This window comes from Sceloporus occidentalis, unplaced genomic scaffold (assembly GCF_023333645.1).
Source record: "Sceloporus occidentalis isolate IW3139 unplaced genomic scaffold, rSceOcc1.0.p SCAF_1, whole genome shotgun sequence".
NCBI classification, from domain to species: Eukaryota; Metazoa; Chordata; class Lepidosauria; order Squamata; family Phrynosomatidae; genus Sceloporus; species Sceloporus occidentalis.
Genome location: NW_028316981.1, coordinates 148,819,832 through 148,843,670, shown reverse-complemented (window position 1 = coordinate 148,843,670; position 23,839 = coordinate 148,819,832). Strand labels below are relative to the sequence as shown.

General features: G+C 39.8%; 1 protein-coding gene across 2 annotated transcripts in view; it reads right to left on the bottom strand.

Moving 5' to 3' along the window:
• Window positions 1-23,839, bottom strand: part of PRKCA (protein kinase C alpha) — a 276,666-nt gene that overhangs the window by 100,314 nt on the left and 152,513 nt on the right. Inside the window, exon 1 of one of the 2 annotated variants that reach the window (XM_089540864.1) lies at window positions 9,849-9,891. The exons of the other annotated variant lie outside the window; for it this stretch is intronic. Coding sequence (XP_089396990.1) covers window positions 9,849-9,863 — 15 coding nt within the window. The 5' untranslated portion in view covers window positions 9,864-9,891. Of the gene's footprint in view, window positions 1-9,848; window positions 9,892-23,839 lie in introns of those variants that run through there. 2 annotated transcript variants of the gene reach the window in all.

Here is a 23,839-nt window from a genome sequence, read left to right as displayed (position 1 = left end):
CTGTTGATAACTACTGGCAGAAAGGTTTCATTTGCACTGAGTGAAGCATCGCAATGGTACAGGGAACAGCAGGAAAAGCCATCTCTGTTAGGATATACAGCTGGACTGTCAGATGCCCTCGCCATCTAGATTCTGTAGATTATTATTATTAATTATACATAGATTGATTCTTGGCAGGTGCTAGGCTAAGCATACATGCTTGAAATGAAATTTTAAGAGGAGAAAACAACAACATTCCTAATTAAATAGATTTTTAATACCCAAATAATAATTAACAAAGAAATCAACTTGCAAGTCTTCACCTCTCCAATAATACCCATAATCAAAAATAATTTATTGATTTTATCCCTTCTGAAACAGAATTAACAAAAACATAAGCAAAAGATACACAGTTGGCCCTCCGTATCCACGGATTCTGTACCCATGGGTTTAACCATCCACAGCTTGAAAATATTCAAATAAAAATTCCCAAAAGGAAATTTTGATTTTGTCATTATATATAAGAGACACCATTATACTACACCAATGAGTATAACGGGACATGAGCATCTATAAATTTTAGTATCCCCCAGTGAATACCAAGGGTCCACTGTACAATACTTCTCCCACTCTTCTTCCCAAATCCCATGCTAGAGTCCATCTGGGGAGAGCCTCCTGTAAAAAAAAAAAAAAAGCACCAACAGCAGCAGGTTTGGGGAATTTTCCTGCCAAGACAGAGAGAGTGGGGGTGACTTTTGGGATTTCCTTGTTCTTGCTGTAGTTCATTTGGGAGTTCAGCATTTCTTTAAGGACCCCTCTGCCCCCCCCCCACCACCACCACCATAGGAGAGAAATCCTAAAGTAACCACAATATGTTTTTTTAATTATTACCATATTGACCCATATATGTCAACCCAGGTTTTTGGGGTCAATTTTTTTGGCATTTTTCAACTTATAGGCAAGTATATATGGTAAAAGATACACAAACACATTTCAAGGTGCACCAGGGAAAGCATATTTTTATGTTGTATTTTAGGTTCATATTTTACTTTATGTTAAAAATTGTAACATAAAAAAGCAAGAGCTTCCTGGGTTTCATTGCTGACTACTATTAATGTTCTTGTTGTTTATAATAGTATTGATGTAACTGGCAAGCTCAAAAAGCTGCGTGTGGCACCCACAGGGGTTTCTCATTTTCCAATTACAATATGAGCTGTTAAATTTGGAATGAATGCATTCAGTATTTACCAACATAACTTTTTTTCTTCACAGTCATTTTAATAAAGAAACTGCAACTTAATTAGAAACAACATATAAACAAAGAATTCTGTGAAAGGCCAACTTACTGTTCTGAGAGCAAATCAAAACCAGGAGGGAAATATGAATGCTCTCAACAAGTCAATTTCACAAGATTTAAGTGTGGTAGATCCATTAATTATAGACCCTTACTTTCCTAACTTTGTTTTAGAAAGCAAAAGATAACACCATGGTGCTTTTGAAACAATTTCTAAGATGGTCTGATTTGTCAATCCTTTTAGCTATCCAAGCCTGGGATCTAGATTCACTGGTCACCTTGAAAGAAAGAGGGGGGAAATCCCCCTTTGTATGGTCCAAAAGGTCTACCATAATGTGTCACCCCATGAAGGTGTGTGTACCTTCTTAAGACATCATCCAATTTTAAACTGAGATAATGAAGCCAGTACAGTGATGCACTAGTAACTATGCACAATTTTTCTTTGAAACTGTAATTGGTAACACAAAATAACTCAAGCTCATCATGAATTGTTATCCTAGCAGTTCTCTTCAGTGCCTGTCCCATTCTCTTCTATTAGAGAAAACATTTCCATTGTTCAGGAAGAAAATGAATCAAGACCCAGACAAATTTCTACCTATTCCAATGGTTGACAGCCTCTTTCATTCCCCATTCTACATTTTCTTCTCCTCTTTCATTGTATTCATCTACAAGGTTTTCTTTTATATCCCAAGATGCTGCTCAAAAATACCTTCCCTCATTAACCTGTTTTTGTTCCTCTCACAAACTGTTTCTCTTAAAACCAACTCTTAAAATAGAAAGAGAATGGAGTCCATTTGAGGATATTTTACAAGATGAAACAAAGTAAATAAAATAAATTTAAGCATATTGTTACTATACTGTATACTGTAAACTTAAAAACATAGAAAAATATCAAATAAGGCATTGATTTAAGTTTATATATTAAGGAGTTTATTAAAATAATAGATCATGTATAAGCTTATATATGACTTTAATTTAAATTGAAACCAAAAGAAAAAGAAGAAATAATCATACAAATTAGTTATATATTTTTTGTATGAATGTTGGTTCTATGGGAAGATTAAGTATTTGTTTAGCCAAGGATCTTTTGAGAACAAAGGAGATGATTATGAAAAGCTATTTTAGCAGACAAAGATTGTGATAGACAAGAAATCATATACACATGGAGGGTGTAATTTAAAAGCATCAGAATTCAATGTAAGGTACATTTAAAGGAAACAAATATCCCTTGGCTCATGAGAAAACAACAAGGAAGTCTGTCATATATATACACATATATAAATACATGGATAGCAACATTATTATTGTATAATATATGTACATGTTTCTACCATTTTTAAATATATTTATATATTTTTAAAAGTTAATAATAATAATAATAATAAAAATACTTTCCCTCATTAACCTATTTCCCCCTCTCATGCACTATTTCTGCCCCCATTTAATTTTTAAGCCACACTTAAGACCGTTCTCTACTGCCATTCACTGTCCAGTTTTTGTTTTCTTCAGTTCAAACTTTTAAAGTGCGTAGGCTATCATTGTTCTCTATACTACATATTTATATACTGCTTTCATGTCCATCACTCCTGCTGAACAAAATTTCCTTCAAGCCACTGCCTGTCACTCCCCTTTGTTGCCTCATTTGCCACACTCTTCCTTACACCTGGATCATCAACCGCCATTTCTCCCTACAATTGTTCACAGTTACTCCTTTTTAGATTGCCTTCCAGTCTTTCCACTTCCACATCAGTTCATTAACTACTAAAATATTTTTTTTTTCATTTCGTGAAGTGCTGCTCCTGGTGCTTTTATAACTGCCTCCAATGTACAGATAAGACATAATGGAGCTGTTGTTGTTAACCGACCTCTAGTTGATCCCAACCCATGGTGCCATCTCCAAGACCCATGAACTCCACTGATATGCTCAGGTCTGCAAACTCAGTCTTGTGTCCTTCCTGATTGAGTCCATCCATCTGATGTACAGCCCTCACCTCTTTCTACTACCATCTACTTTTTCTAGAATTATTGTCTTTTCTAATGAGTTGTGTCTTCTCATGTTACAGCCAAAGTACAATTGCCTCAATGTGACCATCTTGGTTTCCAGGAAGATTTCAGGCTTGTTCTGTTCAAGAACTCATTTGTTTGTCATTTTGGCTCTCCACAGTATTCTCAGCACTCTTCTCTAGCATCACATCTCAAATGAGTTGATTTTCTTCTTTTCCACTTTTTTCACTGTCCATCTCTCACATCTTTATATGGGGCTGGGGAATACAATGATTTGGACGATTCTAACTTTAGTGCTCAGTTGTATACCTTTACTCTTTATGATCTTGTCCATTTCTTTCATAGCTGTCCTTGTCATTCCTAGCCTTCTTATTTCTTGGCTACAGTCACCTTTCTGATCAATGTTTGATCCTAGGTACAGGAACTCTAACTATTTCTATTTCCTTATTGTCTAGGTTGAACTTATGTATTTCTTGTGTGGTCATTATTTTTGTTTCTTTTTATGTTCAGTATTAAGCCTACTTTTGCACTTTCTTCCTTGAAGTTCCTCAGTAATTGTTCCAAGTCTGTGATGTTTTTCACTAGTAATATGGCTTTGTCTGCATACCTAAGATTGTTGATGTTCTTTCCTACATTTCATTAATTAACACTAACCAGAATCTTCTGCAGGTGATCCAAAGCATTGAAGGGCAAACGAAGCAAGCATGCAAGACCTCACCCATCTCACCCATCAACATCTTCAGGAAACATGTATCCACACTCCTGTGCAGGCACATTACACAGCCCCCTTCCCTGTCAGCAACTTTTGCCTGATAACTAGCCAGTCCTAGCAGACAATTGTTAATCACACAAGACTGTATGAATGAGTAAGATTCATGTTAGGTTTGCCAATAAGTCTATAGTTATATATTCCATGTAATCTTGACTTCTCTGGAGTTTAAATGTTGAGGTCAAGACCTGACTCATAAAAATGTTATGGCCCGGGATGGTGAATGCTGTGTTTTAAAATCCATAAACTTTTTCCACCAAAGTAAACCAGATCCTGAGTCAAGAAGTCCTCTAGTGTTAGCATTTCTCTGATTTCGTGCAATTTGTTCTGCTTCTAACCACTGTGGTATTAGGAGCCTGAATTCGTGCTCTGCTTAGTTCTTCCCCCTTTGCTAGACCACGAGGATGCACCATCCATTCCCAAATAATTTCAGATATATATGTAGGCAATCAAAAAAGTTAGAAGCATGAAATTAAAAATGAACACTTAAAAATTCCAGTATGCTGGATTTATGTACATCATATCAAATTGCAGGCTTCTGCAGGGCTAGTGTGTCATACATGTACACTTTATTATTATTATTATTATTATTATTATTATTATTAACCTTTATTTATAAAGCGCTGTAAATTTACACAGCGCTGTACATACAATCTTTTTAATTAGACGGTTCCCTGCCCTCAGGCTTACAATCTAAAAAGACATGACATAAAAAGAGAAGGAAAAGGTGGTGGGGCTAGTAGGCTAATACATATAAAGTACATAGCAATACAGGAAATGGTTCGATAAAACAGGCATCAAAAGAACATCAAATAGCAAGTGACAATTATGCAATGCCTGGGAACGCTTCTCTGAACAGGATGGTCTTCAACTCTGTTTTGAAGCTAGTTAAAGAAGTGATGGCTCTTGCTTGTGGGGGAAGAAGGTTCCAGGAGTAAGGGGCAGCGAGTGAAAAGGGGCAAATCCGAGATGGGGCAGAGGAAATCCTGGGCTGGGACAGTAGACCTTGACTACCAGAACGGAGGGCCCTGGTGGGAAGGTGAGGAGAAAGAAGGTCTGATAAGTAAGGAGGGGCCAGCCCATGGAGGGCTTTAAACGTCGACAGCAGGAGCTTGTACTGAATACGGAAAGGGAGGGGGAGACAGTGAAGGGATGCCAACACAGGAGAGATGTGGTCAGAGCGGTGGGCAGATGTGATAATGCGTGCAGCTGAATACTGGACAGAGATTAAAGGACAGAGGTGAGAAAGAGGAAGCCCAGCCAGGAGGACGTTACAGTAATCAAGTCGTGAGATCACTAGGGCATGGACCAGGATCTTGGCAGTAGAGGCGGAGAGATATGGTCAGATTTATTTAGATTCAAAGCTCAGAATACCACAACTTTCTCCACTGTAGATAAAAGTCACTATTTGTAAAACCCTCTAGTTTCAACTGTGAAACTGAAAACCAATGACCTAAAACAGAGGCACAGGAATATAACATCTACTCTTACACAATTTAAAACTGTAACTAAATTTCATGTTAAGGGCAAGAGAGATAGATTCCATTCCGCCACTGTAACAAGAAATGTGAAGTGCACAGAGAAGGGAATCATTTCATTCTGGGAATAGCTCAGCCAATTGATCAGAGACCTGGCAAGATAGGAGCCATAGGTTTCAGGATGGTCTTAGTTGATTCTAAAGAAGAAAGGATAACAAACTGCTTATTTTGATAGAATTTAATGGTTCACAAGTGACTCCAACAGTTTGACAGACCTTTTAACACATTTTCTTACCCCATAGATTTTACTGGCTGACCGCTCAGCTGGCTTCTCAATCTTAATTGTATGTGTGAGGACATCACTGTTTTTGTTTGCTTAAGGAGAATGTCCACCAAATCATTTGTTCTAATGGTAGTACAACATTTTTATAGTACAATTTTGAGCCTATTTATCCTGTACTTGGTCATGTTTGTTAGGCACATGCTCAACTTGCATGCCTCTTTGGAGTAGAGGAACAAATTCTCCTTGAAGGAAGATAACAGACCTGGTTTAATAACTGAATTAAATATGGGGCTAATGAGGCAAAGGTCAAGTTACAAAACTACAAAACCAAAATCTTTTACAGCCGGGATATGTACAGGAGGAATGTTTTCTCTGTAGCTATCCTTGCAATGAGCAGGGGTTGGACCTTGATGACTTTAACTCATTTTCCAAGTGGTATCATTCCACACAATGATAAGTGTTGTCAGTTGAGTAGCTGTAAAGAAGAATCACAACGTATTGCATAGACTCCATCTGTTAATTTCAGTGAAGAAATCTAGGATTTAGGCCCAACACTCCAAGAGGTTATTGGACTGCCACTACATTTGATCGTTTTGATGAGAAATCTGTACTCAGGGCAAGAGGGTACCATCAGGAAGAATTTGGAGAAACAGACTGGTTCCCATTTGGCAAAGGGGTCAGGCAAGGATTCATTCTATCACCTTACTTGTTCAACTTGTATGCAGAAAACATCCTAAGAATAACAGGTTTAGACTCAAAACAAGGAGGAGTAAAGACAGGAGGAAGGAACATCAACAATCATAGATATGAGGAGACACCATATTACTAGCGAAAAACATCACAGACTTGGAATAATTACTAAAGAAGGTCTAAGATGAGAGTGTAAAGACAGGTTTAATGCTGAATATAAAAAACAAAAATAAGGACCACAGAAGAAATACTCAAATTCAACCTAGAAATGAAGAAACTGAAATAGTTAAAAAGTTCCCATAACTAGGATCTAGCCAAGATGTTTTCTAATATTAAATGACTAGCCAAGAAACAAGAAGACTAGGAACAGTCAGGGCAGCTATGAAAGAACTAGGTGAGATACTAAAGAGTAAGGGCATACAATTGAGCACTACAATCAGAATCATCCATCACAATATACATATGTGAGAACTGGACAGTGAAATAGGTGGATAGGGAAAAAACAACTCATTTCAGATGTGGTGCTGGAGAAGAGTGTCGAGGATACCATGGACAGCCAAAAAGACAAACAAATAGGTCCTTGAACAGATGAAATCAGAAATCCCCCTGGAAGCCAAGATGATGATGATGATGAAACTGAGGCTATCATACGTTTTCCACATCATGAGAAGGCAGGACTCACTCGAAAAGAGATTAATGCTTGCAGGTGGAAGGCAGTAGAAAGAGAGGAAGACCACACACCAGATAGCTAGACTCAATTAGGGAAGTCGTGGGCCTAAATCTACAGGACTTAAGCAGCGAAGCGGAGAATAGGGTACTTGGAAATGACTTATCCACAGGGTCACCATGAGTCAGGGCTAATACAAGGCCAGCTAACAATAAGAACCTCTAAGATAGCTGATTAAAATGAATTAACCACATGATAAAACACAATATCATACCCATATGATTAAATTATGCATCTGTGAAGGGTGTGGCTATTAGCAGCTGAAAATTTCAAGCCTTTTGTAGCTTGAGTGATCATGGAAAGCTGAATACCTGGATGGCTATCATAGACGTGGGACAGACTGCCCCAAAAGGGCGGCCTGCTGGAGGCCTATTCCCTCCAGAGGGACGCTGCAGCCGCCAAACTGTGCAGCGTCCATCCGGAATAAAAAGAACCCGGTTTTTATACCATCGGGCAGACTTCACATTATGTAAGTAACATGCAGCGACTTGCATGTGCTACATGTTGCTTACATAAAGATGGTGGCCCCCGTGTGGACAGGAGGCCACCATCAAAACGCCGTCTGCACATACTATGGTTAGGGACCGTGTGGTTGGTGCGCGGTCCCTAACCCTAGAATTGGCAGTGGCATGGCGCTTTGGGACCATCTGTCCCGTGCCATAGTGTATCAGAACATTACTTCTCAATTACAAAAGATTGTATTTGTGAACTACTGAAAGTTTTAGTGGCCTTAACTCCAAAAGACAGCTAACAAATACTTGAAGGAACAAATATATGTTCTCTTCAAGCTACATTTCCATCATATTCTGCTGCATTTATTCCAGAGGAACCTGCCCACAAATGTCAGGAGGGTTTAAGTCTTCAAGGGGAGGTGTAAGAAGAGAGACTAGTAAAACCTCACTGCAGTTTCAATGTTCCTTTTGGATATTGGCTTATTTATAAAAGAGTAATTTAATATTAGAAAACATGTTACCTCTGCTAACTAGTTCGCAATTTAGCGTACGAAATTACAAACCCTCATTTCCAAAAATTACTTTGCAGTCCACAAAACCTTATGAAGGCTCCATAAAGGGAACAATTACATGTAATCCATCAGAACAAGTAGAATTTCTAATAACTGCCCAACTGAAAGAGTATGCATTATTTTATAAATGACCATTACAAGGGAACAATAATAACTTCTTGGCAAAGTTGGAAGTGTTCAATGTCTTCAGTATGCTATACCACTAATTTCTGCAATGACAAACTACCAGTACTTTCCTTTGAAGAAAGGATTATGCAATCATGAAGTCAGAAGGCATGTTTATAAATCTGTGACATATTTACATTAATCTTAAAAGAAATGCTTTCTTTTTTAAAAAAAATATTCTAAACATATGGCCTGTTCTTCAGATAAAAGGGAAAGCAGAGAGTAAAAACCTGTCACCCAAGCTATACAGAATTTAAATAGATATTAGCTATTTATGAAATTTTCAGTTGAAACTACATGGTACTTTCTCAAGGGAAATCATTTTCATTCTAGTTATTCAACTAAATATTGAACTAAATAAACTACTGTTCAACTAAATATTAAGCTAAACCAACTGAAGAAAGAGGAGCAGATAGGAAGGAAAAATACAGTCCCTCCACACAAATGGTTTTTAACTCCTGTTTTACGTCTGGGTTGCATTTAACTCCTCTGTAACTTTGTATTTACCATGTTTTGCTTTTATATTTAAAACTTTATATTTTACTGTATTATTGCTTTGCTTTACAATTTATGGTATCTAAATACTGTATTTTAGGTTTTTTTAATTGTGTTTTATCAGAGTATTATAAATACAATTTTAAAAATGAATGAATAGTTCAGTTTTATCTTAAAGATATTTCTTTCAGAATACACCAAAATGGTGAGCATGCCATTTATTGCTCCAGAAAATCAGCATCACAGGGGTGTTTGTGGGGGCTTTGGGAGGCTCTTGGGGGTGGGGACAAAAGGGGTGCACCCTCTTTCTCTCTACCCAGTGGTGAGTTACTCACAAGTGAAATGGCATTGGGCAGGGAGGCGAGGTGCACTGGGCCCTCTTGTTCTCTGCCATGCCATGGTGGGGGGAGGGATGCTCAACCGAGTGTCACCCCGCTTCTACGGTGTCATGGTGATGTCACTAGAAAAGTTTAAGGAGTCAACAACCTAATGAGTTAACTCAATGAATTAGTTCCTGTCTCTGGTAGAAAGAATAAATATATATTTTGTATTAGTGCTTTTCATGTGAGGAAGTCATTCGTCAACTCCATTACTGCACCGTAAACTAGCTTAGGAAAGTTAGCATCAGCTTTTTCCCTTTCTGGATTTGTTCATACCCGTTAAGTAAAACAAGAATGTGTTACTAAATTCTGTAAAAGGAAATTTCCCTTCTGCCTATTTATGCTAATGGATGGGAATCGATCCAGTTCTTATATAAATATAATTGTACAACACTGTTTTAAAACAAAAAAAACAAAAGGCAGGAAGTGGTTATTGGCAGGCTGATCAAGGAAACACTATCTGGTAACTGATCATTGAATCCAACTGTTGTACATGCCTTTCTCCTTTTGACCCTATCTATCTGATCCAAATTCATATGCATTTTCTGCCAAGAACTGACCTTATTTATTTCCATGACTGAGCAGGGATTCAAACCCTGTTCTCCAGAGTCACAGTCCAAAACTCAAACTGTATCAGCATAAGATTTTCCTTGGCTCCTCCCAAGCTCTGGGAAGGGAGGCCAGACCAACTCCATTTTTGCTGTTCCTCTGCTGATCAGCAAAACCTCCTTTTTTATTCAGGCAGTACTTTTGGATTTGAAGGTATTTTGCTGAAAAGGTAAGGGAAAGGTAATAATAATAATAAATTTTATTTATATCTCCCGCTTCTCCCTTCGGATCAAAGTGGGATTACAATAGTAAAAACATCATAAAATACATACAAAATGCATCAATCAAGAATAAAAAGGGGAAGAGTTGTTACAGTATTGCTCACAGTCATAAGAATTGAGTCATCATATTCAGATGTTCAAAATCAGATTAGAGGAGATCCATTGGATAGGCCTGCCAGAATATTCCCCTTTGACAAGGTTGTCAAGTCATGTCCAACTGTAGGGGGCGATGCTCATTTCCATTACTAAGCCAGTGTTGTCAAAGACTAGTCTGTGATAATGTGGCCAGTATGACTGGACAGAACACTGTTATTTTCCCACCAAAGTGGTACCTAATTATCTATTTGTATTCGCATGCTTTCAAACTGCTAGGTTGGTAGAAGCTAGGGCTAGTAATGGGAGCTCACCCCATCATGCAGCACCTGGGCCTCAAACTGCCAACCTGCCAATCTTGCAGTCAACAGAGTCAGCATCTTAACTGCTTGAAGTAGTTATTAACTTGTGGGTGCTCTTTCTTTGTTATGTATGTGTGTTGTTGTTGTTGCTGCTGCTGCTGCTATTGTTATTGCTGATTTACATCTATTCATTTACTCTTTTTATTCTAGCTCTGGACTCAAGACAGTTAAAAACAGATACAATAAAAGCTCACATAACTAAACAGATGTAAAAGATAAAATACAGTGCACCTGTGTTGTACACAGGTGCGCTTTGCATACGCTGCATACGCTGAAAGCTGCGCTGGGAGAAGGGGCGGCACGTCCCAGAAGGGATAATGGGGTGCGCCCATCGCACACCCGCACCACCGCACCACCACTCCCGGCACCACCACGCCATCGCGTGCACAAGCCCTATTCATTTGAATCGGGCTCAAGCATAGGCGGAATTCCCTTTACGCAGGGGAGTCCGGAATGGATCCCTGGCATAAAGGAAGGGCAGACTGTAAAATTAAACTACAGTCCGCCCTTCTCTTACGTGAGGGATTTGTTCTGGACCCACCCACCTCCATGTAAGGGGAAAACTGCATATGCCTGTGCTCCAGTAAAACAATGGGGTATGTGCTTATGTTGCGGTACACGCACCATTCATTAAATCATACCACAAATTCAGCTAATCTGAAAGCCACATAAGGGAAGCCTGTGTGTGGCATGGGCTGACTGTATAGTAAAATTAGAAAAATTGAAAAACATAACCATTAAAAAGCAAAAGACACTATCACATATTGTAAACAGTGCATTCTCTGTTTTTTAACAAAGTCACTTTCCAAAGTCTTTTTGAGACAAACAAAAAAGTCTTCACCTGCTGCTGGTAGGGCACATGGAATGGGCTGATCTAGTCTCTCTGGAAAGGGGGTCTGAAGAAGGCCTTCCCTCTCATTCCCACCAGGAGTATTAATAGAGGGTGCAGGAAATAAGAGAAGAGCCTCCCCTGAAGATTTCAATACCCAAACATATGGGAGGGTATGGTCATTCAGATAATCTGGACCCAAAACATGTGAGGCTTTGCAAAACATTACTGGCACTTCAAATTTTGCCCAGAAACATGCTGGCAGCCAGTGGAGGGTCTGTAAGAAAAGCACCAACAGGGACATACTCTCCCTGTCAATGCAGGTGACAATCATCTACTAAGGTGACCATTTCAGTCTCAACTCTGTATCCTGCTCTGCAGCTTATCTGAAATGGGTCTACATAATTTTGTCAGGGATGATGGGAGTTGTAGCTCTTCACCTCTGGCTCTAACTCTCCACCTTGTTATGCAGCAGAGCTGACCAGCTTTGATCAGTGGTTAGTGCTTTTCTCCAAAGCAGCAGAGCCTTCTCACTCTTCTTCCTCAGAAGTCACCAAACTTCTCCAGGATCCTGCTGGCTCTTGTATCTTCACTCAAGACACCAGACAACTCAGTAGTCTCATATAAAAGATCTACTTTATTCTACTATATACAAAATACTATATGCCCTCACAAATCACAATCTCCAATACTCCAAACTACCCATAACACTACAACTACCCACAAAATACATTGGCAAACATAGCAATTATTATAGCCATTGTTAAACACCACCCACTAGTCAGTTTCCACCCAGTGGGCGTGTACATCCATTTTGATTGGTTCTCATAGTTCCACCCATACTTAAGAATTTCATCATTTCACCTTGTACACTTAATGAATCTCAGGTGTTTCCAATTGAACATTCTACAACTTTGTCCTTGACATTCAAGTCTTCTAAATTACATTAGCTTTTTCACCTGTGTGGCTTCTTAATTGCTTTTGCTTAGTCACTGTGACTCTCACATACATGTTTTATTTCTTCTACTGTATATCCCATGTTGCATTTTCCTTAACAAATTTGTGTCATCCAAGACTGCCTGGAATTAGAAGACAACTATCCTCTTGATCCCCTTGCCAAGAAAAGACAGATTTGAAACTGGTCTATAGTTGTTTCAGTCCACGGGACCCAGGGAGAGCTTTTTAAGAAGTGGTCGAACCACCACTTCTTTTAAACAAAATGGAAAACTTCCCTCCCTGAGAGATGTATTAATGGTAATTTGCATCTGAAGCCTAATTGCATCTCCTGCCTGGACAAACAAAACAAAAATAGCTAAAACAGTATCCAGCACAAAAGTTTTTAAAAGCATTAAACCATTAATCCAATTAAACCATTATTTTTAAAACACTAATTACACATATACACAACACATGGAATACACTCCAACAGTAGCCATTCCAGCATTATGGAAACAAAAAACTTGCCTATATGATGTGGCTTGACAGAGTTTTATAGTGACATTTATGTATTATCTTAAGGATAGATTCCCTTATCCTAGAAAATGTGATTCCCAAAGGTTGCCCAGATAACATCCAAGGAATCTGCTGTGAAGGGAGCACTTCAATACATAATTTCACCGCATATAAGTGGAAAACTGAGTGCTTCCAGAAAGTCATCTGTGGGCATTTTTAACAGTAAGCTATCTCAAGCACTTGGCCATATGCAGCTATCTGTGTAGGCTGCTATCATCAGTTTTCATTTTGCTTTTGGGTTCCTATGTGTCCTTTTGCTGACACTAGAGGCTGAAAAGAGCAGCTTGAATCAATATGTGCTACCAGGTCTGAAATACTGTGGTGATGTGTTGGTATAGTTGCAAAAACAGGCAATAATGTATAGAGACCATGCCTGGATTCCTCACACCCACCCAGAGTTTAAGTGACTATGTGAGACAAGAAATAGCCTATTATATGAGGAAGTTTTCTCTAGACTAAGAGTGAGGAAACTGCTCCCCAAAGGTTCTGGGACTTCAACTCTCAGTAGACTTAGCAAGTACTTAGTGTTATGGGAATGGTAGTCCAGTCTGGTGGGTCAGAGATTCCCTATCATTGCTATAGACAGCTGCAGGCCTTATGATTCCATCATTTCATTTTGTAGTAATTATGCACAAATAGATCAAAGTTCACAGAAGCAATAGCCTAATACAGGACAGGACAGGCCTGATGCAGGACAGGATTTTACCTGAAGGACATTGTTCATTCACATGTGGTCAGACATTCTGAACTGAGAAATATAGGGACTTTTTGTACAGGTATTGTGTACACAGAATACACTGTATACTCAAGTTACACAAAAGAGGGAAAATTACCAGCACTCACCAAAGATAAAAATGAACAATGGTTTCATTGTTAACCAAAAATCATAAAAATTAATTGCTGCTCCCCTCTAGAATAGACCCATTGATTCAGTGAGATTTGTTTAAGTGTTGTCTTAGGCCCGTTACAGACGGACATATAGTACGCGCAGAGCATGTACTAGGATTAGGAAGGGGCGTGACTTCTTCACGCCCCTAACCCTAGTATGCGCTCTGCGCGTACAAATTGGTGGAGCCCTATACAGACAGGGAGCGCCATGTTGATGTCGTGGACACGTAGCATCCGGACGTCACGCCGCGGAAATGATGCGGCGAGTGTGCCATTGGCTCCTCGCTGCGTCATTTCCACGGCGCAAGAAAAAGCGCCACTTTGGCGTTTCTTCTTAGCGGTAGCGGCGGGAAGCCTTGCGGTTTGGCCGCTGGGGCTTCTCGCCGCCGCTAATGATGGCGCAGGCAGACTGCCGCTTTCCAGCGGTCTGTAACGCGCCTTAATTTCAGGCAATTGATTCAATGCCTCTAACCTAGAGGAGAGTAGTAATTACATTTGGCCATTGTTATACAAAAGATTCTGGCTTAGTATACCAGCCTCTTGCAAACAATCCCTAAGAACACAGATTTTTTTTAGGGGGGGGGGAGAGAGAAGGTAGCAGTGAAGAGTTAGGAGTCACCAGATTGTTTTTGTGCTTAACACACAGTATCTTGAGTATCTTGTCTACATCAAGTTGTAATGATGCCAATTAAATCCATTCAACTTTGCAACACAATGTTGAAAAATGAAATACTTCTTCAGGATGAATACTTCTTCAAGGCACTGTAGGTCAGAGATGGAAATTTTGTGGCTGTCCCCATGGTGTCTGACTACCAGTCCCAGCACTCCCCTAGCCAGCATAGCTTATGGTGAAGAATACTGAATGCTGAAGTTCAGCAACATCTGGAGTGGGTTGTGGTAAGACAGAAATCATTGGCCCGTTACCAACGGGCCATTTTGTGCGTGCGGAGCGCGCACTAGGGTTAGAAAGGGGCGGTGCTTCCGCACCTCCCTAACCCTAGTGCGCACTCCGCACGCACAAAATGGCAGCGGCCGTTCCACACGGCCGCCGCCATGAGGATGTCACAACCGCGCCGCCTCTATACGGGGCAGCGCGGATGTGATGTCCTCGCTCCACGCCAGGGCGCATAATGCGCCCTTTCCGCGGAGCAGGAAGGAGCTCCGTTTCGGAGCTCCTTCCTGGTTTGGTTCGCTGGGCGCAGCCTTCAGACGGCTGCGCTCAGTGGACCAAAGGAGAAAGGGGCCAAGCGGCCCCTTTCTCCTCCTCCTCCCCGCCGCTGCGGGGTGTCCTTGGGGCTTGAAGCCCCAGGGACACCCCTTTCCAGGCTGCGGGGAAGCGGCCTTTTGCCGCTTCCCCGCAGCCCGGAAAGCGGTGGATCGGGGCCTCAGCGGCTGCTGTTCTGGCCACTGAGACCCCGATACTCCGGGGAAAGGGGCGGATACAGCCCGCCCCAAATGGGCGGTCTGTAACCCGCCTTAGTCAGGTTTTAACCACTCTCCTACAGTAATATTGAAGTTGTTGAGACTGGGGCTTCGCAGTGTGGTGTACTGGTTTGACCATTGGACTGTGACTCTGAAGACAAGGTTTTGAATATCCATTCAGCCATGTAAACACCCTGGGCAACCTTGAGCAAGTTACACTCTCTTAGAAGACAAAGGCCTGAGAAGAACCCAGCAGCAGAGGAAGAGTTCTGGCGTTTGGCCTTGGGCACGCCTGAGCTCTCCTCCTCCTCACCCCAGCCCTCAGAGCGAGAGGCGGCGTGGTTTTTTTCCCCCTCCCCCCTATGGAAGGCAAAGGCAATCTGCCTCTGAACAAATCTTGCCATGAAAACCCAGTAATAGGGTCACCAGAAATCAAAAACAACTTGAAGGCACACAACAACAGTTGTAATATCTAACTAAATCTTATTGTAAAACTAATACATTGTTGTAATCTGCTTTGATTCCTCTGTGAAATAGAGCAATATAAATAATAATAATAATAATAATAATAATAATATTTTAAGTGTTTTTAAAATTCAATTTAAAGCTATCAACCCAGTTTCCAATGAAATCTGAGTTCAATCCAAACCTTTTGAAATCCAAACATAACTTCAAAACTAAATCATGACCACCTAAAAAGTAATGTTGCAATTTAAAATAAGAAGTGGGATTGATTTCTGACATGAATGATAAATGATGCAATATCATACATTATTATTGTAGGGAAATCATCACAGGCAAAAGGATTCAAGAGGTCAAAAGCATTTTCCAAAGAGAATATAGAGATATTTTTGGCCTGCTATTTTTGGTTTTATGCAATATGTTTGGTTGTCAAGCTAGATATTTCTAACTAGATATTGGTTTACCAATTCCTTCCTCTGAAGTACAGTTTACAGCATCTGGCATTCATTGGCATTCCCCCATCCAAGTTCTATCCAGGCCTGACCCTGCTTAATTTCCAGATCAGATGGTATCTGGTGCCTTTATGCTATTTTGGTCTGCAGATGCTTAAATTTCGTCCCTGTGGAGAAACAATATTGGGCTATTAACTCTTCTTTCAGGAAATTTACAGAGACTTTAATTTTGAACCTGTATTCCATTTTGTCCTTCAGGATTTAGGACTTCAGTCTAAATAAGGTCTCAGGTAAATTATCTGATATTACTTGGTATCCCATCCTTCCATGTCTACAGACAGATCTGACTGTCTAAGCAGATAACATTCTGCAGTGCATGTTGGCTCCATGATCAAATGTTTTTGCATTGTGCTATTAGATTACATTTACTTGCAATGTACTTTGTTATAGCAACCTGATTATTTGCATGCTTGTTCAGGAAATACACACCTTTCAAACTAATGTAAAAGGATTATTTTTCCCCTCAGTGGCTGATTGTCTGCTCAAATCAAGCTTTTCATTTTGGAATTCCTATATTTTTTGAAAGAGCAGTGTGGTGTAGTGGTTTTGAGTGTGGAACTAGAACTCCAGGAGACCAAGGTTTGAATCCCTACTCAGCAACAGGAATCCTATGGGTAACCTTTGAGCAAGCCACACCCTCTCAGCCTCAGAGGAAAGCAATGGCAAATGTCCTCTGAATAAATCTTGCCAAGAAAATCCTAAAAAAACGGTCCAAATAACTCAGACATGATTTGAAGGAACATTACAACAATGTATTTCTGAAACAACCATGCTGTAAAGTGTTAAAATACAAGGTGATTCAAAAAGAATGGTGCAAAACCAAATAACAGCTTTACTTTTGCACCATTCTTTTTAAATCATCTCACCTCTGTACTGAAAAGAACATGGAGGATAGCTTTTCTTCTTGACTGCTTATATGATTAAACTGTCAAAAGCTGCTTGGTTGGCTACTAGCCACAGCAGAGGCACTTGGTTTCCAGAACCTTGAGAAAACTCTGCCTATCAAAAGGAACAGTTTCAAAAGAAACTGGGAAGAGTGGATCTAAGACTAAAAAGTTTTAACCTAAAAGTTCTGGACATGGAGATGAAATATTAATTGAACTCTACTATTGATTTCCTTGAACAGCCATCCATAAATTGTTTTCGTTCCAGCAATCACTGCATCTGAAGACACACAAATGTAAAACTATTTGAAATGCTTCCTCCAGCAACTACTGCAGAAGATTACTGGGTTTCCAGGCTGCCCCACATTTACATATGTGTATGTATTTTAAGAGGCTTCCAAGGCAACATTCTGGAGCAATCTATTTGGGAAGTAAAAAGGCATGGATCAAGCAACAGCACCTGGGAAAATACAGGAGAATCACCAGACACTGGAAGAAAAAACAAATTACTCCTCTAGAAAGATGTCATGCACACACACAAATATGGCTGAGAAAACAAAGCTGAAAAGGTAACATTTATTATTTCAAGGAACAAATAATATGTGAACCAAATAAGATGCAAAGTTGGGACATGAAGTGTTAAGTAGCAGCATATGAAGCTGCAAGACTTTTACATTCCTTGTGAGGCTCATTATGTCAAAACTTCAACAAGAATAGAAAAGGTACAAGACAGAAGCTGTGTAACAAGTACCTGGAAAATACACACACTTTCTGAATCTGTTTCATTTCTCATGTCTTCCTTCTCTCTGTTTCACATGACTGCCTTGGAATCACCAACCTTGTCTGCTGAAAATGTAACTGTCAGTTACAAATATGTAACAAGCCTTCTGTATACAGGAGCACAGTCAGCTGAGGCCACTATTAGGGGGCTCATGTCAGGCCCATGTCTGGGACTAGCTTAAGAGTGGCGATGTTGAGCACTGACCAGCATTACATTAGCATAGAAACCAATATTTTAGTCTTAACTGTAAATAATCAAATAAACACAACAAGAATTTTAGTTTGAACATGCTGAAAAACAGAGTTTGATGCTGATTGTATCAAGTCAGCTACACAAATCTTTGGTGCCTACATAAGAGGAAGGGGGAGGACAATGAACCTATTTATTTATTTATTTATATTCTACCTTTCTCCTGACACAGGACCCAAGGTGTCTTATGTCTCTTACAACAACCATGAGTTCTGTTGCACTTCATAATCTAACACCCATAATTTAAAGCAGTGTAAAATCATTTAAAAGATATAATAGTAAAGATTAATAAGCAGCACACACAGACAAATGTTAAAATGTTAAATCATTATACTGAAGCTTTATAACATCTCCAGTTTAACTGACATGATGTTAACTCATCGGCTTACAACAAAACATCCTCATTATATTCTACTCATCCTTCCTTCATGGATACTCTCACTTAGCAAAAGTGTCTTTCCTCTCCCACAAGCCAGATGTCTTCTGATCCTTGGGGGGGGGGGGGGGGATAACAGTACAACAATGACTACAAAAAATCTTGAACATTGTCACAATTGGCTAACACCTTTCTTAGGACCAACCAAAATGCTACAAATGAATGTGCAAGCTTTTCAGTTTTCCAGAGCCCCTCATCACCATAGGTGGTATACACAGCAGAAATCAGGAAAGAAACAAAGAAGTCAAAACATTTCATTTTTGTTTTTCATTTCCAGTGCCTTACTTTTTGTGCCACTGAGCCTGATGAACAGCTCTGGATAATTCAAACCTTGTATGCTCTCATAGCTTTTGGACAGGTACAAATCAAGATGTGGCTCAACTATGGATTTAGATTAGAATAGTGAATGGAGCAGGCACCTCCTGGTGACAATCTGCTCACACAGAAAAAGTTAAACATCAGCTTCCATCTGATAATAATCCCATCCTATATTATGGCTATTACAACTCTGAGTTCATGTTATGGAGAAAACCCAGGACTGGAATTTCCCAATTGCTTCGCATCAAGTATCTCCATCACAGGTAGCCTCCAAATACACTCTTACCTCGGGTTACGAAAATAATCCGTTCCGCCGCCATTTTCGTAACCCGGAAGTCTTCGTAAGCCGAGAAAGCCATAGGCGCTAATGGAGGGAAGCCGCGATTTGGTGCGAAATAGCGCCGAAAAGCACCAAAAGGTTATTCGTAACCCGGAATAACCTTCGTAACCCGGAAATATTTTTTATTTTATTTTTTTCGTAACCCGAAAAGTTCGTATCCCGGCGCGTTCGTAACCCGAGGTAAGAGTGTATTATATTTTAAAGCTGCATATCTTAAGGAGTGTTGCTGGCTAGACAATGTTATGCTATTGATTTGTCCTCCCCCCTCCAATACATATACTACTTTTAAAAATTCTCTCCTGTCTCTTTTAAACTTTCTTTTAAAAGTTCTCTCCTACAGAAGTTTACTCATAGCAAACCACCTAACATGTACCTCAAAGCAGGAGTAACAGTATATGTGGAGACCTAGATTTCTGTATACAGATCTACTGTAGTAGATGCTGTGTAAAGGTGGTTTTAGCAGGGACACAGTCCTGCATTCACAGCCACCTTCATTACTTCATTTGGGCCCCTTTGTAAGAAACCTGCTTCTGGGAAATAGAATCATAGAATCGTAGAATTGGAAGAGACCAAGGGCTCTATCCAGTCCAACTCCCTGCCATGCAGGAACTCCCAATCAAAGCATCCCTGACAGATGTCCATCCAGCTTCTGTTTAAATACCTCCAAGGAAGGAGACTCCACCACTCTCCGAGGGAGTGTGTTCCACTGTCGAACAGCCCTTACTTACTCTTCCACCTTTTGGACATAAATCTCATGCAGCCTCCATTCAACTGATTTTGGGGAAATGCCTTCTTGGCTTGGCTTGCCCCTAAATAAATTGTAAATGCTGGGTTTATTGTTAAAACATTTATCCTAACATAAATTGAAAACAAACCACACCTGCAAACCATTCTTTGTCCTCTTATCTTATCAGTACTAATAAACTTCCTCCTAAATACAGCTTTCTACATTTTCTGAAAAACTGTTCTCTTTTCTCTCCCCACCTCAACAACAGCCAGCACTATTTTTGAGATTATTTTTGTAACAAAAAATGACCTTGTAAGTAATTCCCATCTCTCAAAATATGCCATGGAAACAGAAACTGACTTTACTGCTTCCAAGAATGGGATCACCAATATTTTGCAAAATGACACTATTGTCAAGCTGCATATACCCATTTCTTTCTCTTGGGATAATGTTTACTAAGCCTGCCTTCATGCTGTGAATGAGTGAAATGATTAGCTGGAGCAAAACAGTAAGCAGTTTTTTAAGAAATACAGAACTTACTATACCTCCTTTCTCATTGTTTTTTTTTTTTTTTTAAAAGTATCCTCCTCCCAGTCATAAATAAAATTTGGAAACCATTTTTATTATTTATTTACAGATACTAGACTCTAAGGGCTTTCCAGTTCCCATTGTTTCAAAGCTGCAAATCTAGATCTTCAAATACATAACAAATTAGGTTTGTGAAGTTGCAGGCTTTCATGACCAGCATCCATTGTTTTTTGTGGGGTTTTTGGGCTATGTGGCCTTGTTCTAGAAGACTTTGTTCCCAACGTTTCACCAGCAGCTGATGTTCACTAAAGTGCCCATAATGGTCACCATGGCATTCATCCAAAAAAAATTTCCCAGAAGACATCACAGCCGTGTTCAAACATTGCCTCACCACAAACTACTTCCAGTGGGACAATGGATTCTACAATCAGAGAGATGGGGTAGCAATGGGAAGCCCTCTAAGCTCTGTGGTAGCAAACTTTTACATGGAACACTTTGAAAAGCAAGCCCTGGAAACAGCACCAAAAAGCCCACAACATGAAGTGATGAAGAAGATTTGACTGCATTTCTGAATGATCTGAACAGCCTCCACCTTAACATCCAATTCACAATGGAAAAAGAAAAGGAAGGAACACTGCCATTCTTGAATGCCCTGGTCATCTGCAAACCAAAGCAATGTTTGGGCCACACAGTATAAAGAAAACCTACACACAGAGATAGATACCTGCACAATAAAAAGAAGCACAATAAAAACATTGGTAGACTGGGCAAAAAGGATCTGTGAACCCCACTTCATGGAAGATGAACTGAAGCACCTAGACTGGGTTCTGTAGGCTAATGGTTACTCCAGTTTAGACATCAGATAGGCTGTGAGATCCAGGAAAACCCATAGGAGTGAAGACAAACAACCAACCAAAGGGAAGGTATTTTTACCATATATCAAAGGAGTCACAAACAGAATAGGGAAACTGGTGAGGAAACACAACAACCTCCAAATGTTTTACAAACCGACCAAGAAAATCCAATAAATGCTCCGCTCAGCGAAGGACAAAAGAGACCCTCTCATACCGCAGGAGTTTACTGCATACCATGCAGCTATCGACAAATCTACATAGGGACCACCAAATTCAGTGTTCAAACACAAATCAAGGAACATGAGAGACACTGCAGACTGGGTCAGCCAGAAAAATCAGCAGTAACAGAACATGTTATAAACCATCCTGAGCATAAAATGTTGTTTGAAAACACTGAAATTCTGGACCATGCCACAGCTATCAAGTCAGCATGCACAGGGAAGCCATTGAAATCCACAAGCACATGCACAACTTCATCAGGAAAGAAGAAACCCTTAAAGTTAGCAAAGTTTGGCTACCAGCCCTGAAAAACACTAAAATCAAGACCAGGCACATGGAAATAAAAACCACCTAGGGTCAGGGGTTTTCCCAGCAGACAATGCTCTAATTAAACAGACACTAATCCTCTTTGCATATTCTCCCACCCTGAGGCCTTGCCATTCAACAACAGAACAATACACAGATTAACATGGAAATCACTCCTCCCAACCCAGGGTCACACAGTACACACACACACACACACACACACACACACACACACACTCCACTCACTTCCATGCCAGCATTCTCTGAAGATGCCAGCCACAGATGGTGGTGAAATGGCAGGAACAAACTCTTCTAGAACATGGCCACATAGCCTGAAAAAACCACAAAAATTAGGTTTGTGCTTTACTTCCCCAAATATTTCAGGCTGAACCCTTAAGAATCAACTGATTACTGTCTATATTCTCATTCTCAGCATCTCTCATGTATGAGTACAGTCAGTCCTCCTTATCCAGGGATTTTTTTATCCACAGATTCAAGCATCCATGGCTTTAAAATATTCCAAAAATGTATAAATTCCAAATAGCAAACCTTGATTTTCCTTTTCATTTTAGAGACACCATTTTCCTTTTCCATTATATTTAATGGGACTTGAGCATCCACGGATTTTGTTATCCATGGGAGGTCCTTGAACAAAACCCCAATGGATAACAAGGGCCCACGTACTGTCATGATTTTAAGAGTATTTTAAATATCAGTTTGTCAAATGCACTTTGGTATAACTAGGCATAGAAATATACACAGTGTATGCCAAATATTCACTTTACTTAGAATGTAGCTATCAAAAAATTAATAAATAAAATAAATTCCTCACCAACAACTCCTGAGAGGTCAGCAGCTTTTATTTTATTAAGTCACATGACCAATGTTGTACCTTTCTTACTACAAACAGGGCAAGAAAATTGAGTTATAAAATATTTTGCTCACACAATGTGAAAGTTTCTATTCTAAAATAGTAGTTCTAGTATGGTTCAACTAAGAGTAATGCTTCATCTCTACATAGCATTTACTCAGGGCCATAAGAATACAATATCCAGGGCCACTTTTCATTCTGAATTATTACTTTCATTCTATATGCATCATTATTCTGTTTTCCAGAAGTACAACAAATAAAGTGTCAATTCCTGAAACAATATTGGTAGAGGGAAATGTACGAATAAAGATACTGCTACTCTGAAAAATGTAATATTATTGCAAAGTTTTTCAAAATGTCAAACCAAACCCCCACCCTCTGCCCCTAAAGCACAGGAAATGTTCACATAACATGGTCTGACATCTAAGTTCCCACAATCTCTAACTTGCCAGGTGTAGAAAGAACATGTTTTATTTTCCCCTCTTGTTCTTTGAGAATGAGAGAAAAGAAGAAAAAAGGCCAAGCAAGTGAGAGAGGGAGAAGGAAAAAGATTAAAGGACAGGGCAGCTTCCTTTTTTTTGTCTCCCATGAGAGGAGAACATGATAAACAACCCCTTATCCTCTAAGCTCAACTTCTCAGACTGCTCCTCTCTTTATGTAGCCTATGCACTGATGGAAGACAGGATCTGAAAATCCCTGTAGACTCAAGACAAGGTCAGTGCTTGTGGTTCACATACCTACAGTCCTCCTCTTCTTCCTTCTCTCAACCTTCCCCACCCATCCAGTCTTATTATACTCTTAAATAATAACTTGTATATTCAAAAGTGGGTGGCTAATACAGAGGTTGGCAATTTCCAAATCTACATTTCAAAAATGCACACAAATAATGGTTCCCAGTCCTGGCTCTCCAAGTGATGATGTATTGCAGCTCCCAGGTTCCCTAGACTTTGGCCACTTCTGACTGGGACTTCTGGAAGCTGAACAATGTCTGAGAATCCAAGTTTGGGAACCACTGATGTAGAGTACAGGAAATGTTAAAATGGAGGAAATAGATGCTATCTCAGTTTGCCTTTAATCTTGAGGATTATTGTTGGCTGTAGTTCAACCATCATTCTTAAGGAAATCCCT